At 37.6% G+C, this 14,261-nt stretch overlaps 2 protein-coding genes across 7 annotated transcripts in view; one reads left to right on the top strand and one right to left on the bottom strand.

Annotated features, from left to right (window-relative positions):
• The window catches only part of Cox7a2l (cytochrome c oxidase subunit 7A2 like), a 124,871-nt gene that overhangs the window by 72,340 nt on the left and 38,270 nt on the right, over positions 1-14,261 (bottom strand). The gene's annotated exons all lie outside the window — the stretch shown is intronic.
• Eml4 (EMAP like 4) overlaps positions 1-14,261 on the top strand; it is a 158,227-nt gene that overhangs the window by 125,512 nt on the left and 18,454 nt on the right. For all 3 annotated transcript variants that reach the window (XM_004839352.4, XM_004839350.4, XM_087216450.1), the window contains 6 exons: positions 141-275; positions 373-508; positions 7,349-7,500; positions 9,796-9,921; positions 10,008-10,139; positions 10,814-10,881. In XM_004839352.4, the coding sequence (XP_004839409.2) occupies positions 141-275; positions 373-508; positions 7,349-7,500; positions 9,796-9,921; positions 10,008-10,139; positions 10,814-10,881 (749 nt within the window). The remainder of the gene's footprint in view (positions 1-140; positions 276-372; positions 509-7,348; positions 7,501-9,795; positions 9,922-10,007; positions 10,140-10,813; positions 10,882-14,261) is intronic.

The raw sequence follows: 14,261 nt of genomic DNA, 5'->3' as shown, positions 1-14,261 counted from the left end.
TAAAATAGAATACGGACATCAAATTTAAACCTTTATTCAAAAAATCTATTGTCAAAATTTTTCCATCTTTGTCAGGAGGTATAGTTGGTACTTGATAGCAATAAGAACATACATCGACCTAAAGCTTTCTCTTTTCACAGACAACAAATGAAGTTGTTTTGGCTGTGGAGTTCCACCCAACAGATGCAAATACCATAATAACATGTGGTAAATCTCATATTTTTTTCTGGACTTGGAATGGCAATTCTCTAACAAGAAAACAGGGAATTTTTGGGGTAAGGATCAGAAGATTATAACATTTTTAAAATTTGTGAGTAAACATAAATCATCATGCCAAAAGAAATACTGAAAATTCTCACTATTTCATTGTAGAAGTATGAAAAACCAAAATTTGTGCAGTGTTTAGCATTCTTGGGGAATGGAGATGTCCTTACTGGAGACTCAGGTGGAGTCATGCTTATATGGAGCAAAACTGCTGTAGAGCCCGCACCTGGGAAAGGACCTAAAGGTACAGTATTCTCACATTCAGCTCATTGCACAGAATCCCCACACAGTGCTTTCGCAGTTCCACCTCTCACTCATACTGGGAGAGGAGCTACCGTGGAGCAACAGGAGCATCACCAACATAACTTTTATTTTTACAGTTCTTCATAATCTTTTTTAAATGAAATTATTTATCCAGTTACTTATTAAGCATGTATAACTTACATCTGACTGTACTTAAATTCCCTCTGAGTTGTCAATACAAAATAATTAGGGATATATTGTCTTAGGTACTTTTCTCGTCACTGAAACAAAACACCCAACACCCACATTTTAAAAAAAAAAAGGGTCTATTTCAGCTCAGTTTTGTCAGGGTTTCAGTCCATAGTTGGCTGGCTCCAAGGTAGGGTGGGATAGCAAAAGGACATCAGGGAGGAGAAAGTCCATGTCATGGCAGGCAGAAGGCAGCAAGCAGCAGCTGCAACAAACCTTTCTGTCCTTTTATATTCTATGCAGGCTACAAGGCTGTGGATTGGAGCCACCCATACCCAGGGTGCAGCTTTCATTATCCACACCCTTAATCCCAGTATCACACCATTAATCCATATCCAACCACCTTCAAAACTCCCCAGCTATGACCACATGAGGTTTTTGGGGGACACCTAGATACAAGCTATAACAGATATACATGTAAATGTTTTTCAGTTTTTATTAGTACATATTTGCAGTATGGAATATTTACATTCCTCATGGAAAGGTGTACATGTACATAACATCCCAATTCTTTATCACCTTCCCTTCTCTCCATGCCTCCCCTCTCCATTTCTTGGTCCCCTTCCCTTTTGCAAAAGATACATATTAATTTTAAAAGTATAAAAGTTCACTCTCCCTGGGCTGGTGCCGGGATATCTGTAGGAGAAGGTATGGCCATGTGTTAAGATGGGGAAAGAGAGAAAAAAATATTTGAATACATGCATAGTTCAGTCTCTTTTTTTTTTTTATAGCCCCTCATCCCATGCCTAACACTAGGGCTTGGCATTCATTCTGCTTCACCTCAAATCAAGTTTCCTCAGAAACACAGATAATGTTTTGTTGTTCATTTTGCGGGGGATAGCTACTGGAGATTGAACCCAGGAAGGGCTGAGCTATATCCACACCCAAACCTTTTGTTCACTTTTATTTTGAGATAATGTCTCGCTAAGTTGCTCAGGCTAGCCTCAAGTTTCTGGTCCTCCTGCCTCAGCCTCCCACATAGCTGGCATTATAGATGTATTTTATTCTCAAGTTCCATTTGCACCCAAATATAGAGGTCCACTTTGCCCTTTTGTGTGGTACATGAAAAATTCAAGAAAGAGAACTGGAAATAACCCTTTTCAACCTCATTTTTTCATACTACTTAAGGATAATAAAATTTGGAAAAATGTCCAGCATACATACCATTTACTTCCTTCATTATAGAAGACTATGAGAAAAAAATACAGATACCAGATCCAAAAACTTGAGGTCCAGAAACAGAAAGGGATTCCTTATCAGCAACTGTACCTCTTACTGTAGACCTGGAACTAGCCAGGCCAGTCAGTCCCTAAGAATCCACCGGAAGGAGGAAGGGGGGAGAGAAAAGGAGGAGAAAGAAAGAGGAGAGAAGGAGAAGGGAGAAAGAGATGAGGAGGAGCCAGCCTGGGAAGTGGCCTAGCAGCAGGTCCTGGTTTCTCTTGTTTATTCACCTCACCTTAAACACATTCAGGCAGCTTCTTACCATTGTCTCTGGAGTCCCTGCATGCTACACCCCAAGTTCCTCTGCTCAGAAAGACCTAGTTTACTTTGTCTGTCTTCCCCAATAAACTTTCCTAGGATAGCACAGGGGCTGGCATTTTGTACTAATGGTTTGAAAATAATTCATCAAGCATTTTATTAAGGAAATTTGGATGTCAGTAAAAAGTTGAGTGGTATTGATTAAAGCACTGTTTTCAGAGAAGTGTGGAATTTAAATTTAGCATCATAATTGTTTTATTTTTGTTAGATTTTTCTACTGTATTTTTTTAGGAACTATACCAGGTTGTTTTAGTTGTTTTCCGTGTCCATTCACCTAAATTTTTTACCTTGACAATTGACCTGAATTAGATAATATAGGGGAGGCTTGTTTTTTGTTTTGTTTTGTTTTTAAAACTTTATTGTATTAACCACTGACTTTGATCTCAATTATTAGCTGTGTGTTTTTAATTTCTTTCAGCTTAGGTTCAAAATTTATATACAAGAAAGATAGGGTGTTGAGGGGTCTTAGTAAAAATAAAGAACAGAATTATCTACCTTTCCCACTTATTTCTCTCATTCCTGGCATACTTGTTCAGCATTAGAAATGGCAGGAACAGCAGATTACATCAGAACAGTAACTTTTTAAATTGTTGGCATATCCTCTAACACCGAAAGAGTTTGGCTGTAAATGTACCCTTTGGTAGCCTTAATGTTTGTATTCAAGGGGCAAGCAGGTTCACAGGGTTTTATTTTGTTTTTTGTGTGAAAAACATGTAGCATAGCCTCTTTTCAGAGGAAATCTGCATATGTACAAACAGGAAACCCAATCTCATAAATTACTGTACTGAGCACATGAAATGATCTGTGTTGGGGCCGGGGATTTAGCTCAGTGGTGCCACCACCTGCCTCACAAGCGCAAGGTCCCGAGTTCGATCCCTGGTACCAAAAAAAAAAAAGAAATGATCTGTTTGGGGCACAATGACTAAGAAATTTGATTCTTTATGTATGGGATTTTCAGTTCTATAAACTACTTCCCATGCTAGGAAGGATTTTGTGAGTACTGTGAAACAAATGTGCAAGCACAAACCAGAATAGATGCCCAAAAGTTTCCAATTTTAATTTCAAAGAATGGGGGAGCAGAATTGAGATTATCGGTGGTCCCATTAACCTATTTATGTCAAAGATTATAGTTTTTTCAATTGCATGAAATTCATATATGTTAGCTAGAAAAATTCAAGGAATAAGAATTTGTAGATGTACTGCCGAAGCGAGCACAAGGAATAAGAATTGGAAGAAAAAAAATTTTATTATGTCCCATTGTTATAGGTGTCCCAAAGATGGACCACTAGGCAATGAAGGGTTAAAATGTCACTACTCTTAGGTCTTTGTTAAATTCCCTAAAAAATTAAGAAACACTGCTCCTTTACCTTCTCACCAGGTGATTATCATGGATCTGTTTGCCCATTTGGTAAAAATATGACCTAAATGTCAACCTCTCCTTTTTTTTTTTTTTTTTGGTACTGGGGATCAAACTTGGGTCCTGGCGCTTGCGAGGCAGGCGCCGGAACCCCTGAGCTAAATCCCTGGCAGAAAAAGATAATTATTTTTCTTGGCAGGTATTTCAAACATTATTTGGTCTAAAGTAGACTGCCAGAGATACAGGCCTATAGGAAAGAAATCTTTGGCTATAAGTTTGTTTTATAGATAAGAACTATATAAAGGAAACTTTGGTGATTTGTTGAAATTTGAAGCACTGTGAATTTTTCTAGCTAAATTAATATTAGGTCATGGGCTGGGGATTTAGCTCAGTGGTTCCACTGCCTGCGTCGCAAGCGCAGGGACCCAAGTTTGATCCCCAGTACCAAAAAAACCAAACAAACAAACAAAAAAATATTAGGTCTTCCTCAGGAAGTAACTTTTGTAGGTAAAGGGAAGGTGGTAGGCATCTCACTGAGTTGCCTGCCATATAGATTATTTTGATTCCTGATGAAGCGTTTGTTCTTCAGTTTTATTTTGTTTTCTTACATTCCATCATTCTGGGAGGATCTTAAATGTTTAACAATGTTTTTTGTAATTTCTTACAATGGTGCCTTTAGACTACTCTTGTTAATTTGCAACATACAAGGGAAAGTAAACCTAATCACCACCACCACCCCTTTAAGTACACAAATAAAACCATCCATCCTCTCAGAAAATTCATTTTTCTCAGATATCGCTTCTCCCTTGGGCACCACAGATCAGTTTTAGGTAATTGTATGCCAATCCCAGTGAACATTCTGTATTGTTCAAAGATTAAAATATATTAAAGTGATGAATGGTGATAGAAGTAGAAGCATTTGACCTGAATAGAAAGTTTGTGGGATTTCTGCTCCTAGCTCTGCTGAATCAGGGAAGCTCTCTTCTGAATCATTTAAGCCCTTTTCTTTCTTCTGCCAAATATGCCCATCTAGAAGTATTTGTACCACCAGCACTTTCCTGCTGAGAGAGTAATTTTTAGTCAGCTATAGCTGATTTATTTTTAGTATAACCAAAGCCCTCTAATTTATAGATTTGGTTTGGTTTGCTTTGTTTTGTTGTTTTTTGAAGACAGGCTATAACTATGTAGTTTAGGCAGTTTGAACTCACTCTATAGCCTATGCTGGCCTCAAACTCACAGCGATCCTCAGCCTCTCTCAAGTGTTGGGATTACAAGTGTGCCACCAGATAATTTTTTAAATATAATGACAACTCAAATAGACAATATAGAGTAATCTCAATAGCAGCTTTACTGAGATATAATTCACATACCATAAAATTCACCCTTTGAGGTGTACGATTCAGTAATTTTTAGTACGTTCACAGAGTTGTACAACCATCCAGTGTCTTAACTTTAAAACATTTTCATCACCCTAAAAAGAAACTTTGTAGGGCCGGGAATTTAGCTCAGTGGTTCCGCTGCCTGCCTTGTAGGCGCAAGGTCCCAAGTTCTATCCCCGGTACCAAAAACACACAAAAAAACTTTGTACCATTAGTAATCATTTCCCATTGTCCTCTGTACTCTCACCCCTTAGCAGCCACTAATGTACTTTCAGTCTCTATAGCACTGATGATAGGGCCGGGGATTTAGCTCAGTGGTTTTGCTGCCTGCTGTGTATGCGCAAGGACCCGAGTTCGTTCCCTGGTACAAATAAAAAAAAAAAAAAAGCAGTGATAGTGAACCTGTAGTACATGTGCTGCAGCGGGCACCCAGAGTCACTCTGTTGGCACTTGAACCAAGTCGCCCCAGCCAAGGTTTGACAGATTATCAGCATGCATGCAACGGCAAAGATCACATTAATTGTACAAAAGTACTCCAAATACACACTTTTACTTTTTAATAAAAAGCTGTTTGTATCATTGAAAGCTCTGTTACTGTATTTTTCTTTTAAGACAAAAAATGTTAATGTATGAGCTTTTTTTAAAAAAAACTAAAACCTCAGTATTCAGGTTTAATTGCAGTATTGGCACTTTAATAAATAAGTGGGTTTTGGGTTGCAGTTTGGGCACTCACTCGGTCTCTAAAAGGCTCACCATCACCACTCTATAGATTTGCCTGTTCTGGACATTTTATATAGAGTCATACAGTATGTAACTTTTTGCAACTGCCTTCTTTTACTTGGCATAATGTTTTCAAGATTCATTCATGTTGTAACATATGATAGTACCTCTTTCCTTTTTATGGCATAATATTCCATTTTATGCACATCTCACATTTTGTTTATCCATTCATCAGCGGATCAGTAATTTTAGAAAAGGAATAATTTTTAAACTTGAAATTTTTTCATTTTTCTAAGGGATCTAGGGGCTATTTATTGACTTACTTTGGCCATATTTTAGTAAGGCTCTACTTTCCTGTTTTGAACCTGGTCACTAATTCTGCAAAGCATTATCTTCCAAAAGCTTTCCAGGCTGGGGATTTAGCTCAGTGGTTCTGCCCCCTGTCTCAAAAGTACAAGGTCCCGAGTTTGATCCCTGGTACCAAAAAGAAAAAAGCTTTCCTCTCACAGTGCTAAAGAACACACTAACTAAAGAACTTCTCTGAGTAAGCATCACAAATATCAAAGAAAAAGGTTGAGTACTGTAATCTTATTATCCTGACCCTTAAGAAATGGAATCTGATTTATGAGAATGAAAGAGAATGAATCGGGCCGGGGATTTAGCTCAGTGGTTCCTCCGCCTGCCTCGCAAGCACAAGGACCTGAGTTCAATCCCTGGTACCAAAAAAAAAAAAAAGAGAATGAATCAATTATTCCACATGAATTTTAATTAAAATATTTTTATGTACCTGTTGGTCCTTCTTCGGGTACTTAGTAAAGTGCTGTGGGCATTCAAGAAAGCCAGGCTGTCATATTGGTGCAGCCTGACCAGTTTTTAAAATGAAATTCTTTGCTAGTAGGTCAAAAGCCACTCCTGGGAGCATCTATAGCCCAATTTTGCCCCCATATCCTCCCCAGTCCTCCTTATCTCAGTAGATTAAGTGGGCAGTCCCCCACGTCCACAGTGATTTAAATGTTGTGTTATTACTGTTACCTCCATAGGAAATGAAGGCTTTTACAAAGTTACAGGAATATTGAGTGAGGTAGGAGACTAGAGTCTTAGTTACAGCTTTGTTTTTAACTACCTGTGGTACTGGCTAAGCCACTCCTGTACTTCTATCCTCAGGTCCATAATTAAAAGAGTAATGCCACCCTACTACTGTACAAAACTGTTAGAAGAGATTACAGTAGAGTTTTGAGGTTAAAATACGTATTGTATGCTATGTTATCTGCGAAATTGTCACTGCTTTAGCTTAATTCTTTGTAAGAAAATATTTTAATGTATTTTCAGAGTTAAAAAAAGAAAAAAGAAACCTAAAATATATTCAGAGTAAATAAATACATATATGCAAACAATTGTAGTAAGTCTTAAGTCAATTGTAGTAAGTCTTAAGCTTTACTACCTGCTTTGCAGAAGACTTGCTAAGAATAGGTTTTTAATTATTGAATCCATGAACTTCATATTTACTCAAATTCTGCTAAAGATTTCTTTTGAAAAACACTAGAGTTTGATGAAAAGTGTTATCACTGGTGGTGTTATTTTTTGCTCATCATATTAGGTGTATACCAAATCAGCAAACAAATCAAAGCTCACGATGGCAGCGTATTCACACTTTGTCAGATGAGAAATGGGATGCTGTTAACTGGAGGAGGGAAAGACAGAAAAATAATTCTGTGGGATCATGATCTGAATCCTGAAAGAGAAATAGAGGTAAGGATGGAAATGGAACATAAAAATAGTAAAGATTCTATACTCATGTATTTTGTCCTACATTATGATAATTTAACTTTTCAGGGAAACTGGTGCACATTTTTATCATTTCACTCCTCTCACATAGAAAAGAATTTGTTATTACACAAAATAATTTGTTTTTAAAATAATTTAAAAGAAATTTTTTTAAAAGTCAGTTAATTGGCTGGGGATTTAGCTCCGTGGTTTCACCGCCTGCTGCGCAAGCACAAGGTCCCAAGTTGGATCCCCCATACCAAAAAAAAAACCAAAAAAAAAAGTTAATTGTTTTACATTTCTAAGATCTTTTACAATGACCCAAAAATATAACTATCCAAACTTTAATTCAGCAAACAAGCCATTGAACACTAGTCAAGTCCAGGATATACAAAATGACCAATTTAGTTTTAAAACTTGAAAATAATCTTTTAAACATCAGGCTTACAGGCCAGGGATTTAGCTCAGTGGTGCTGCACCTGACTCACACGTGCAAGGTCCTGAGTTAGCTTACCAAGAGTTGTATGTGGATATGTATGCACCATAACATGGAAAAGGTATAACCAGGAGGCCTGATGAATATTATATACTCAATGAAAGTTTGCTAATTAAGTTGAGATCTCAGGATGTAAAATAATTAATAGTATTTTCGATCAATGATTCTTAAACCAAGAACAAATCTCAGTTTAATATTGCTTCTATTTTTTTTGTTGTTCATTTAAAGTTTGAATTTATGCTTTTTGTTTTTTTCTAAACATAACCTGCTTTCCAGACAAAGTCTTCTGTAAAGAAGATCCTTATAGTATTGCTCTTGGGATTTTTTTTTCTAAGAAGAAAGAGCTGCTTTATCACAATCTTAAATTCATACTGGAAATGTTACTTCCTTTACTATTTCTCTCCTTCACAGATAATTCATATCCTGTGTAATCAAAAACTACAAACTTGTTCACACTTTCATTTACATTTCTAACAAATTTGGACTCATTTGTGTTTTTAGGAATCATACAGATTTTTTTTGGTTTTGTCGTTTTAGAGTCCTAGGGATTGTACCCAGGGCTTTTCACACACTAGAAAGTGCTCCATTACTGAGTTACAGTTCCAGCCTGCAATCATTTTGGATCCCACTGCATAAAGAAGAACTGAATTATTTCAGGTCCTTCTTTGGGATCATTATAATTATTTGGGGTTTTTTGTGTTTTTTTTGTTTTTTTGGTACTGGGGATTGAACTCCGGTCTTTGTGCTTGCAAGGCAGGCAGCGGAACCACTGAGCTACATCCCTGGCCCAGGATCATTATAATTATTAACATAACATTCACAAGGTAGTGCACTAAATGCAAATGGACTCCCAAAGAGTCCTCTTAATGGCAGTTATAAATCTTTACAATGCAGTCACCCCTCAGTATCTACAGAGATTATTAGGTCTAGGACCTACTGCACCTCGTGGATACCAAAACCTGTGGATATTCAAGTACCTTACATAAAATGGTGTAATAGTTGAGCATAACTTCTGCACACCCTGCTGGATACTTCAGGTCATGTGTACATTACAATACCTACTGCAGTGTAAATGCTATGTGAATCATTGTTACTCTTGTATTAGTTAGGCAATAATGACAAGGGAGGAGGACTGCACAGGTGCAATACAGATGAAGGTTGGTTGAATCCTTGGATGCAGAACCCCCAGATACAAGGGGCCAGCTGCTTGTTGTTTTTTAGTTTACAGAGAAATTTCATATGTATTATTTTTTATTTTGATCCTTACAATAATCAAGAGTAGGTAGGACATGTATTGTTATCCCTATGTTACAGATAAAGTAATTTTTCTTAGGCTAAGTAACTTACCCAAAGTAACATAAGGAATAAGTAACAAATACAGACCATTCTTCATGTACTCTAATAGAACTTACTTTTTTTTTTTTCTTTTCTATTTCTAACCCATAGCTCTTGAAATCATATAAATTACAAACTTAAAATTAACAGAAACTGGCTGGGGATATAGTTCAGTGGTAAGAGCATGTGTGAGGCTTTGGGCTAGATCCTTAGCACTTAAAAAAAAGACCTGAACAAAGACTGTTGATAATAGTGCATTATAACTTCTCTGTAATAAAATTTGATTATCTGAACAAATAACTAACAGTATAAGATTACTGTATTGTCTTCAAATTTAGAATTTTGTCATTCACTACCCAATAATTGCTCACCACTGTAAATGCAGCCATTGTTCAGGTAGTAATGCATGTTAGTGTGTATGTGGTAATTTTCAAATTTATTTTTTCTAGGTTCCTGATCACTATGGCACAATCAGAGCTGTAGCAGAAGGAAAGGCAGACCAATTTTTAGTAGGCACATCACGAAATTTTATTTTACAAGGAACGTTTAATGATAGCTTCCAAATAGAAGTACAGGTAAACTGTATTATGTCAATGATTACCTGAATATTTTTTATGATACCCTTTGGCCCTTATAATAATGAGTGCCTTTTGTTTTCCAGGGTCACACAGATGAACTCTGGGGTCTTGCCACACATCCCTTCAAAGATTTGCTCTTGACATGTGCTCAGGATAGGCTGGTGTGCCTGTGGCACTCAGTGGAGCACAGGCTGGAATGGACCAGACTCTTGGATGTGAGTGGAGCAGATGTGGTTGAGAATACTACCCCCACCCCTTCACACCGTCAGTCAGAAGCAGCAGAGGAAAAAACAAAGCATTGGTTCAAGGCAGGAGTAAGAGGGAACTGTCAAGGTGTAACATGACCCTGCTTTAAAGAAGCAGACCCACAGAGTAGAAGCTCAATTTTTCTGTTTCATGGTAAAAATCATAAAGATTCCATCTATTTATGGAGCATTAATTATTATGAAATATTTTTGCCTCTGGTAGTGTTAAAGAATGGAGTTAGTAAGTGCTGCTCATTAACAGAGTTGGCTCTCCTCTTTTGAGTGGTCTCTTACTGTATTTTCTCCCTGGGACACCCAGATAACCACCTTTTTAGCCTAAAAGACCTATGTAAGTTCTTTACAGATGCCAAAGAACTGTACAGATGTTATTATTCTTACTATTGGTCCACTGCCTAGCCACAGGAGGTTGTCTTCTTCCCTCCCCATTCCACTAGCATATCCCCTTCATGCTCTGTTGTTCTTTTTCCTCTCATATCCAGTATTTCTTGAAAATTGGCTAAAGTTGATCAAAATTCCATCCTTATATAAAACTAGTTATTTTCAAAAGTGTTTTTCCCACTGTCCCCATAGGTGTAGGGAGCCTTTTCACATACTTCCCAACAGCTGTCTTGTCTTTCTTCTAGGAACCAGGACACTGTGCAGATTTCCATCCAAGTGGCACAGTGGTGGCAATAGGAACGCACTCAGGCAGGTAGGGTCTTTACGTGAGCTGAGTAATCTGAACCGGTGGGATGTTTATTTTGTTTCTCAGGAATGTTCTCATTCTAATGTAGAGAATGAACTTCCGAGTGGCATACTGATGTGCTTGCTTCTCTGTTTTGTGTTCTCATGCAGTCGTTCTCTGTTGAGCACCTGCATGTCCTTTACTGCATCCTACTGTGGCCATGCAGAATATATCAGGGGGCAAAACAAAAATCCTGCCTTTCTAGACCCCACATTTTAATGTGTGTGAGGAGTGGAAGGGAAATAAAAAATTAGCATTATAGCTAATTATGTAACAACCATAGGAAGGGAGGGAAATGATTAGAAATGGGGATTGGGTGAGGGTACAGTTACAAAAATGGTAAAACAGGGTGGTCAGGATAGGCTTCATTGAGGATGTGATAGAAGACTTGACTCTCCTTTGTGAAATTAGAAATACCAAAAATTTTTTCATTGTCCTTTGTGTAGGGAAAGCATTTGAAGCTTATGTAACTCAATTGCATAACATATATTTATTATCTGTAATTTTTGTTTGTTGTTTTGGTTTTTTTGAGACAGGGACTCAATGTGTAGTACAGGCTGGCCTTGAAATCACTGTGTAGCCATGCTGGACTCCCACTCCTAGTGATCCTCCTGCCTCAGCCTCCCGAATGTTGCAATAATAGGCATAGGCCACCCTGCCAGGCTTATCTCTCTGGGGTTTTTTGTTTTTTTCCCTGGCACTGGGGATCAAACTTAGGACTTTGAGCTTGTGAGGTAGGCATGGTACCACTGAGCTAAATCCCCAGCCCCAGTATCTCTGTTTTTAATGAATAGCTCCTTACTGATTTTGCTGGTATCTAGTCCCCACTGTGTATAATTTGATTTCCTTTTTAAGGGGCAGAGGAAAAATATGAAGTAAATTTTTGCAAAAATTAACTCATTAAAAATCTGAAATGCTCATTTCCAGTAGGTGTGAAACTATTGTGAACACATTCATATAAGTATCATTTTTTATTTATTTAACTTACATATTTCAGCTAGTTCATTAATTCTAAATTTAGTCATTTGAAGTTTGTTTGTTTTTTTTGGTACCAGGGATCAAACTCAGGTCCCTGTGCTTTCGAGGCAGGCGCTGGAACCACTGAGCTAAATCCCTGGCCCTATCATTTGAAGTTTTATTTTAGCACGTTTTCCTTTTTGGCTTTGGATATAATTAAAACCTCTGAAAAGTGAAAACACTGAAATTCTTTTTCAAATATAGTGCAGCAGAGCATCACGCCTTACTATCTCAGATTTTCCTGTGTCCTTAATAGATTATTATAGGGTTTTAAAGTATTCAGACTTGGACCAAATAGGCATGTGATGGATCACTTTACTGAACTTGATTCAAAAGAAGTTGTTCTCTCTTTTAACCAAAAAAACATTGGTTTTAAGCCCATAGGAAACCACCTAAGCTGTAGAGCTGGTCTGGTTCCCAGGTCTGTAATTTTACCATCTGAACAAGTAGCACTTGTGCTAATGTCACTGCAATAACACCAGTAAAAAACACCAGTTACTCAGTACTGGTGACAGATTTTGTGGTAAATCCTTTTTTTTCCCCTACACTTTTTAAAATTAGTGTACAAAGGTCATACAGATTAGATTTCATCTTGGCAGCGTCATACATGCAGAGAACTTTACTGAATCAGGAGGTAGAATATACTATATATAACCTATGAGAATAGAAGAGTATAGGGTGGAAAAAACAAAGTGAGCAGAAATGATAGTGATAGCTTTGACAAGGAAGCAGGGTAGAAAATGAGCCTGGTGAGTAGTCAGGTAGAAAATTTAACTTAGTTATTTACTTGGACTCACAGAATCCTAGACCTAAAAATCAAGCTCAAGTCGTTATTTTGGTGTGGCCACAACCTTGGGCAAGCCAGGGATGGAATATTTCAATACTATTAACAGATTCCACCCCAGATACCATTGAGTGAAGGTTCTGAGGTGACAAAAGTCCCTTCTGTTAAAAAATGAGATGTCAAAGATGTATTAGCAATACCTAAGACATAATTATTAATTAAAAGAGAACAAGTTTTTCCCTGTGTAGTTTGGTGTTACTTACCATGGCTCATGGCTACTCCTGAATTAATTTCCCAGGATCCACAGTGTCTTTGAACTCTAGCAGCATGAATCTCTCCAGGTTCTGCCTCATTTTAACTCCAATTCTCAGTCACTTTTCAAACCTTTATGGAACACACCTACATTTGTAAAACACTGTAGTTGATGCATTGTCACAAAGAAGTATAAGCTGGGCATGGTGATGCACACCTGTAATCCTAGCACTTGAGAGGCTGAGGAAATGAGGATCGCCACAAGTTCAAGGCCAGCCAGGGCTACACAGTAAGTTCAAGGCCAGCCTGAGCTATATAGTGAGACCCTGTCTCAGAAAGAAAAAAGAGAGGAGAGAGACAGATACATTCCCGACTCCAAGTCTATTATAATCTGAGTACTACATAAAAAGACAAAGAACATCTCAGTAATTTAATATTACTTATAGGGGGGCACTAATTCTTATACATCAACAGAAATTATTGTGAACCTGAGCGGTCAGAGAAAGCTTCACAGAAGAGGGATGATTTGGCCTGCCTTGAAAGAAGGCTTAGCCCCTACAGAGGCACGGAAAAGAGAAGAGTTCATATCAAGCAGAAGAATTTGATTAAGAAAACTCAGGAAACTGAGCAAATCATACCAATGGGATTAGAACCATTCCCAAAGGCTTTTTCATGCCTAAAGAGTAAAATCCAAACTTGTTCATCTGGCATCTAAAGCTCATTAAATCTTTGCCTCAGCACCCCAGATTGGTTAAGTTACCCCTTCTATACAATCTCCTGTTCATTTATTTATATCCTGCCTATCCCTGCCACATTTAATATGATATAATCCTAGCCCAGCCATACCCTGTGGTGACTCGCTACTGTGTAACTTCATTATTCTTATTACTGAATGTTACTTTGAACTACTGCTTACCACTTAATTCAGTCTATCTCCCCACACACACAATAAACTCCAGGCACCTCTTCTGGTCTCCTTGCTTCTCAGGATCCATAAATGTGTCACCCCCCTTGCTAGTGTGATACAGTGAAAAGCTCTGCCCTGCTTCTGCCACTAATTAGTTGGTAGATGACTAGTCAGGTGTTTTATCACAGGATTTCACTGTTTTTATTGTAAAGTTTAGGCTTTTCTTCCCCATTTTTGACTTTACATTTGTCCAATTGTAAAAGCCACATTCCTGTTTTTATCAGTAGAAAATCATAAAGAAGCAGCAGATGTTTACCAACCCACCCCCTAGTATATATTTTTGTAACTTAATAACATGAACAAGAGATATATTCATTTAAGGACTTC

This window comes from Heterocephalus glaber, unplaced genomic scaffold (genome assembly GCF_053883595.1).
Source record: "Heterocephalus glaber isolate CG9 unplaced genomic scaffold, H.glaber_assembly_v1.0 deba00001457, whole genome shotgun sequence".
Classification (NCBI taxonomy): domain Eukaryota; kingdom Metazoa; phylum Chordata; class Mammalia; order Rodentia; family Bathyergidae; genus Heterocephalus; species Heterocephalus glaber.
The sequence above is the reverse complement of the archived record's forward strand: the minus strand, read 5'-3'. Positions and strand labels throughout refer to the sequence as shown.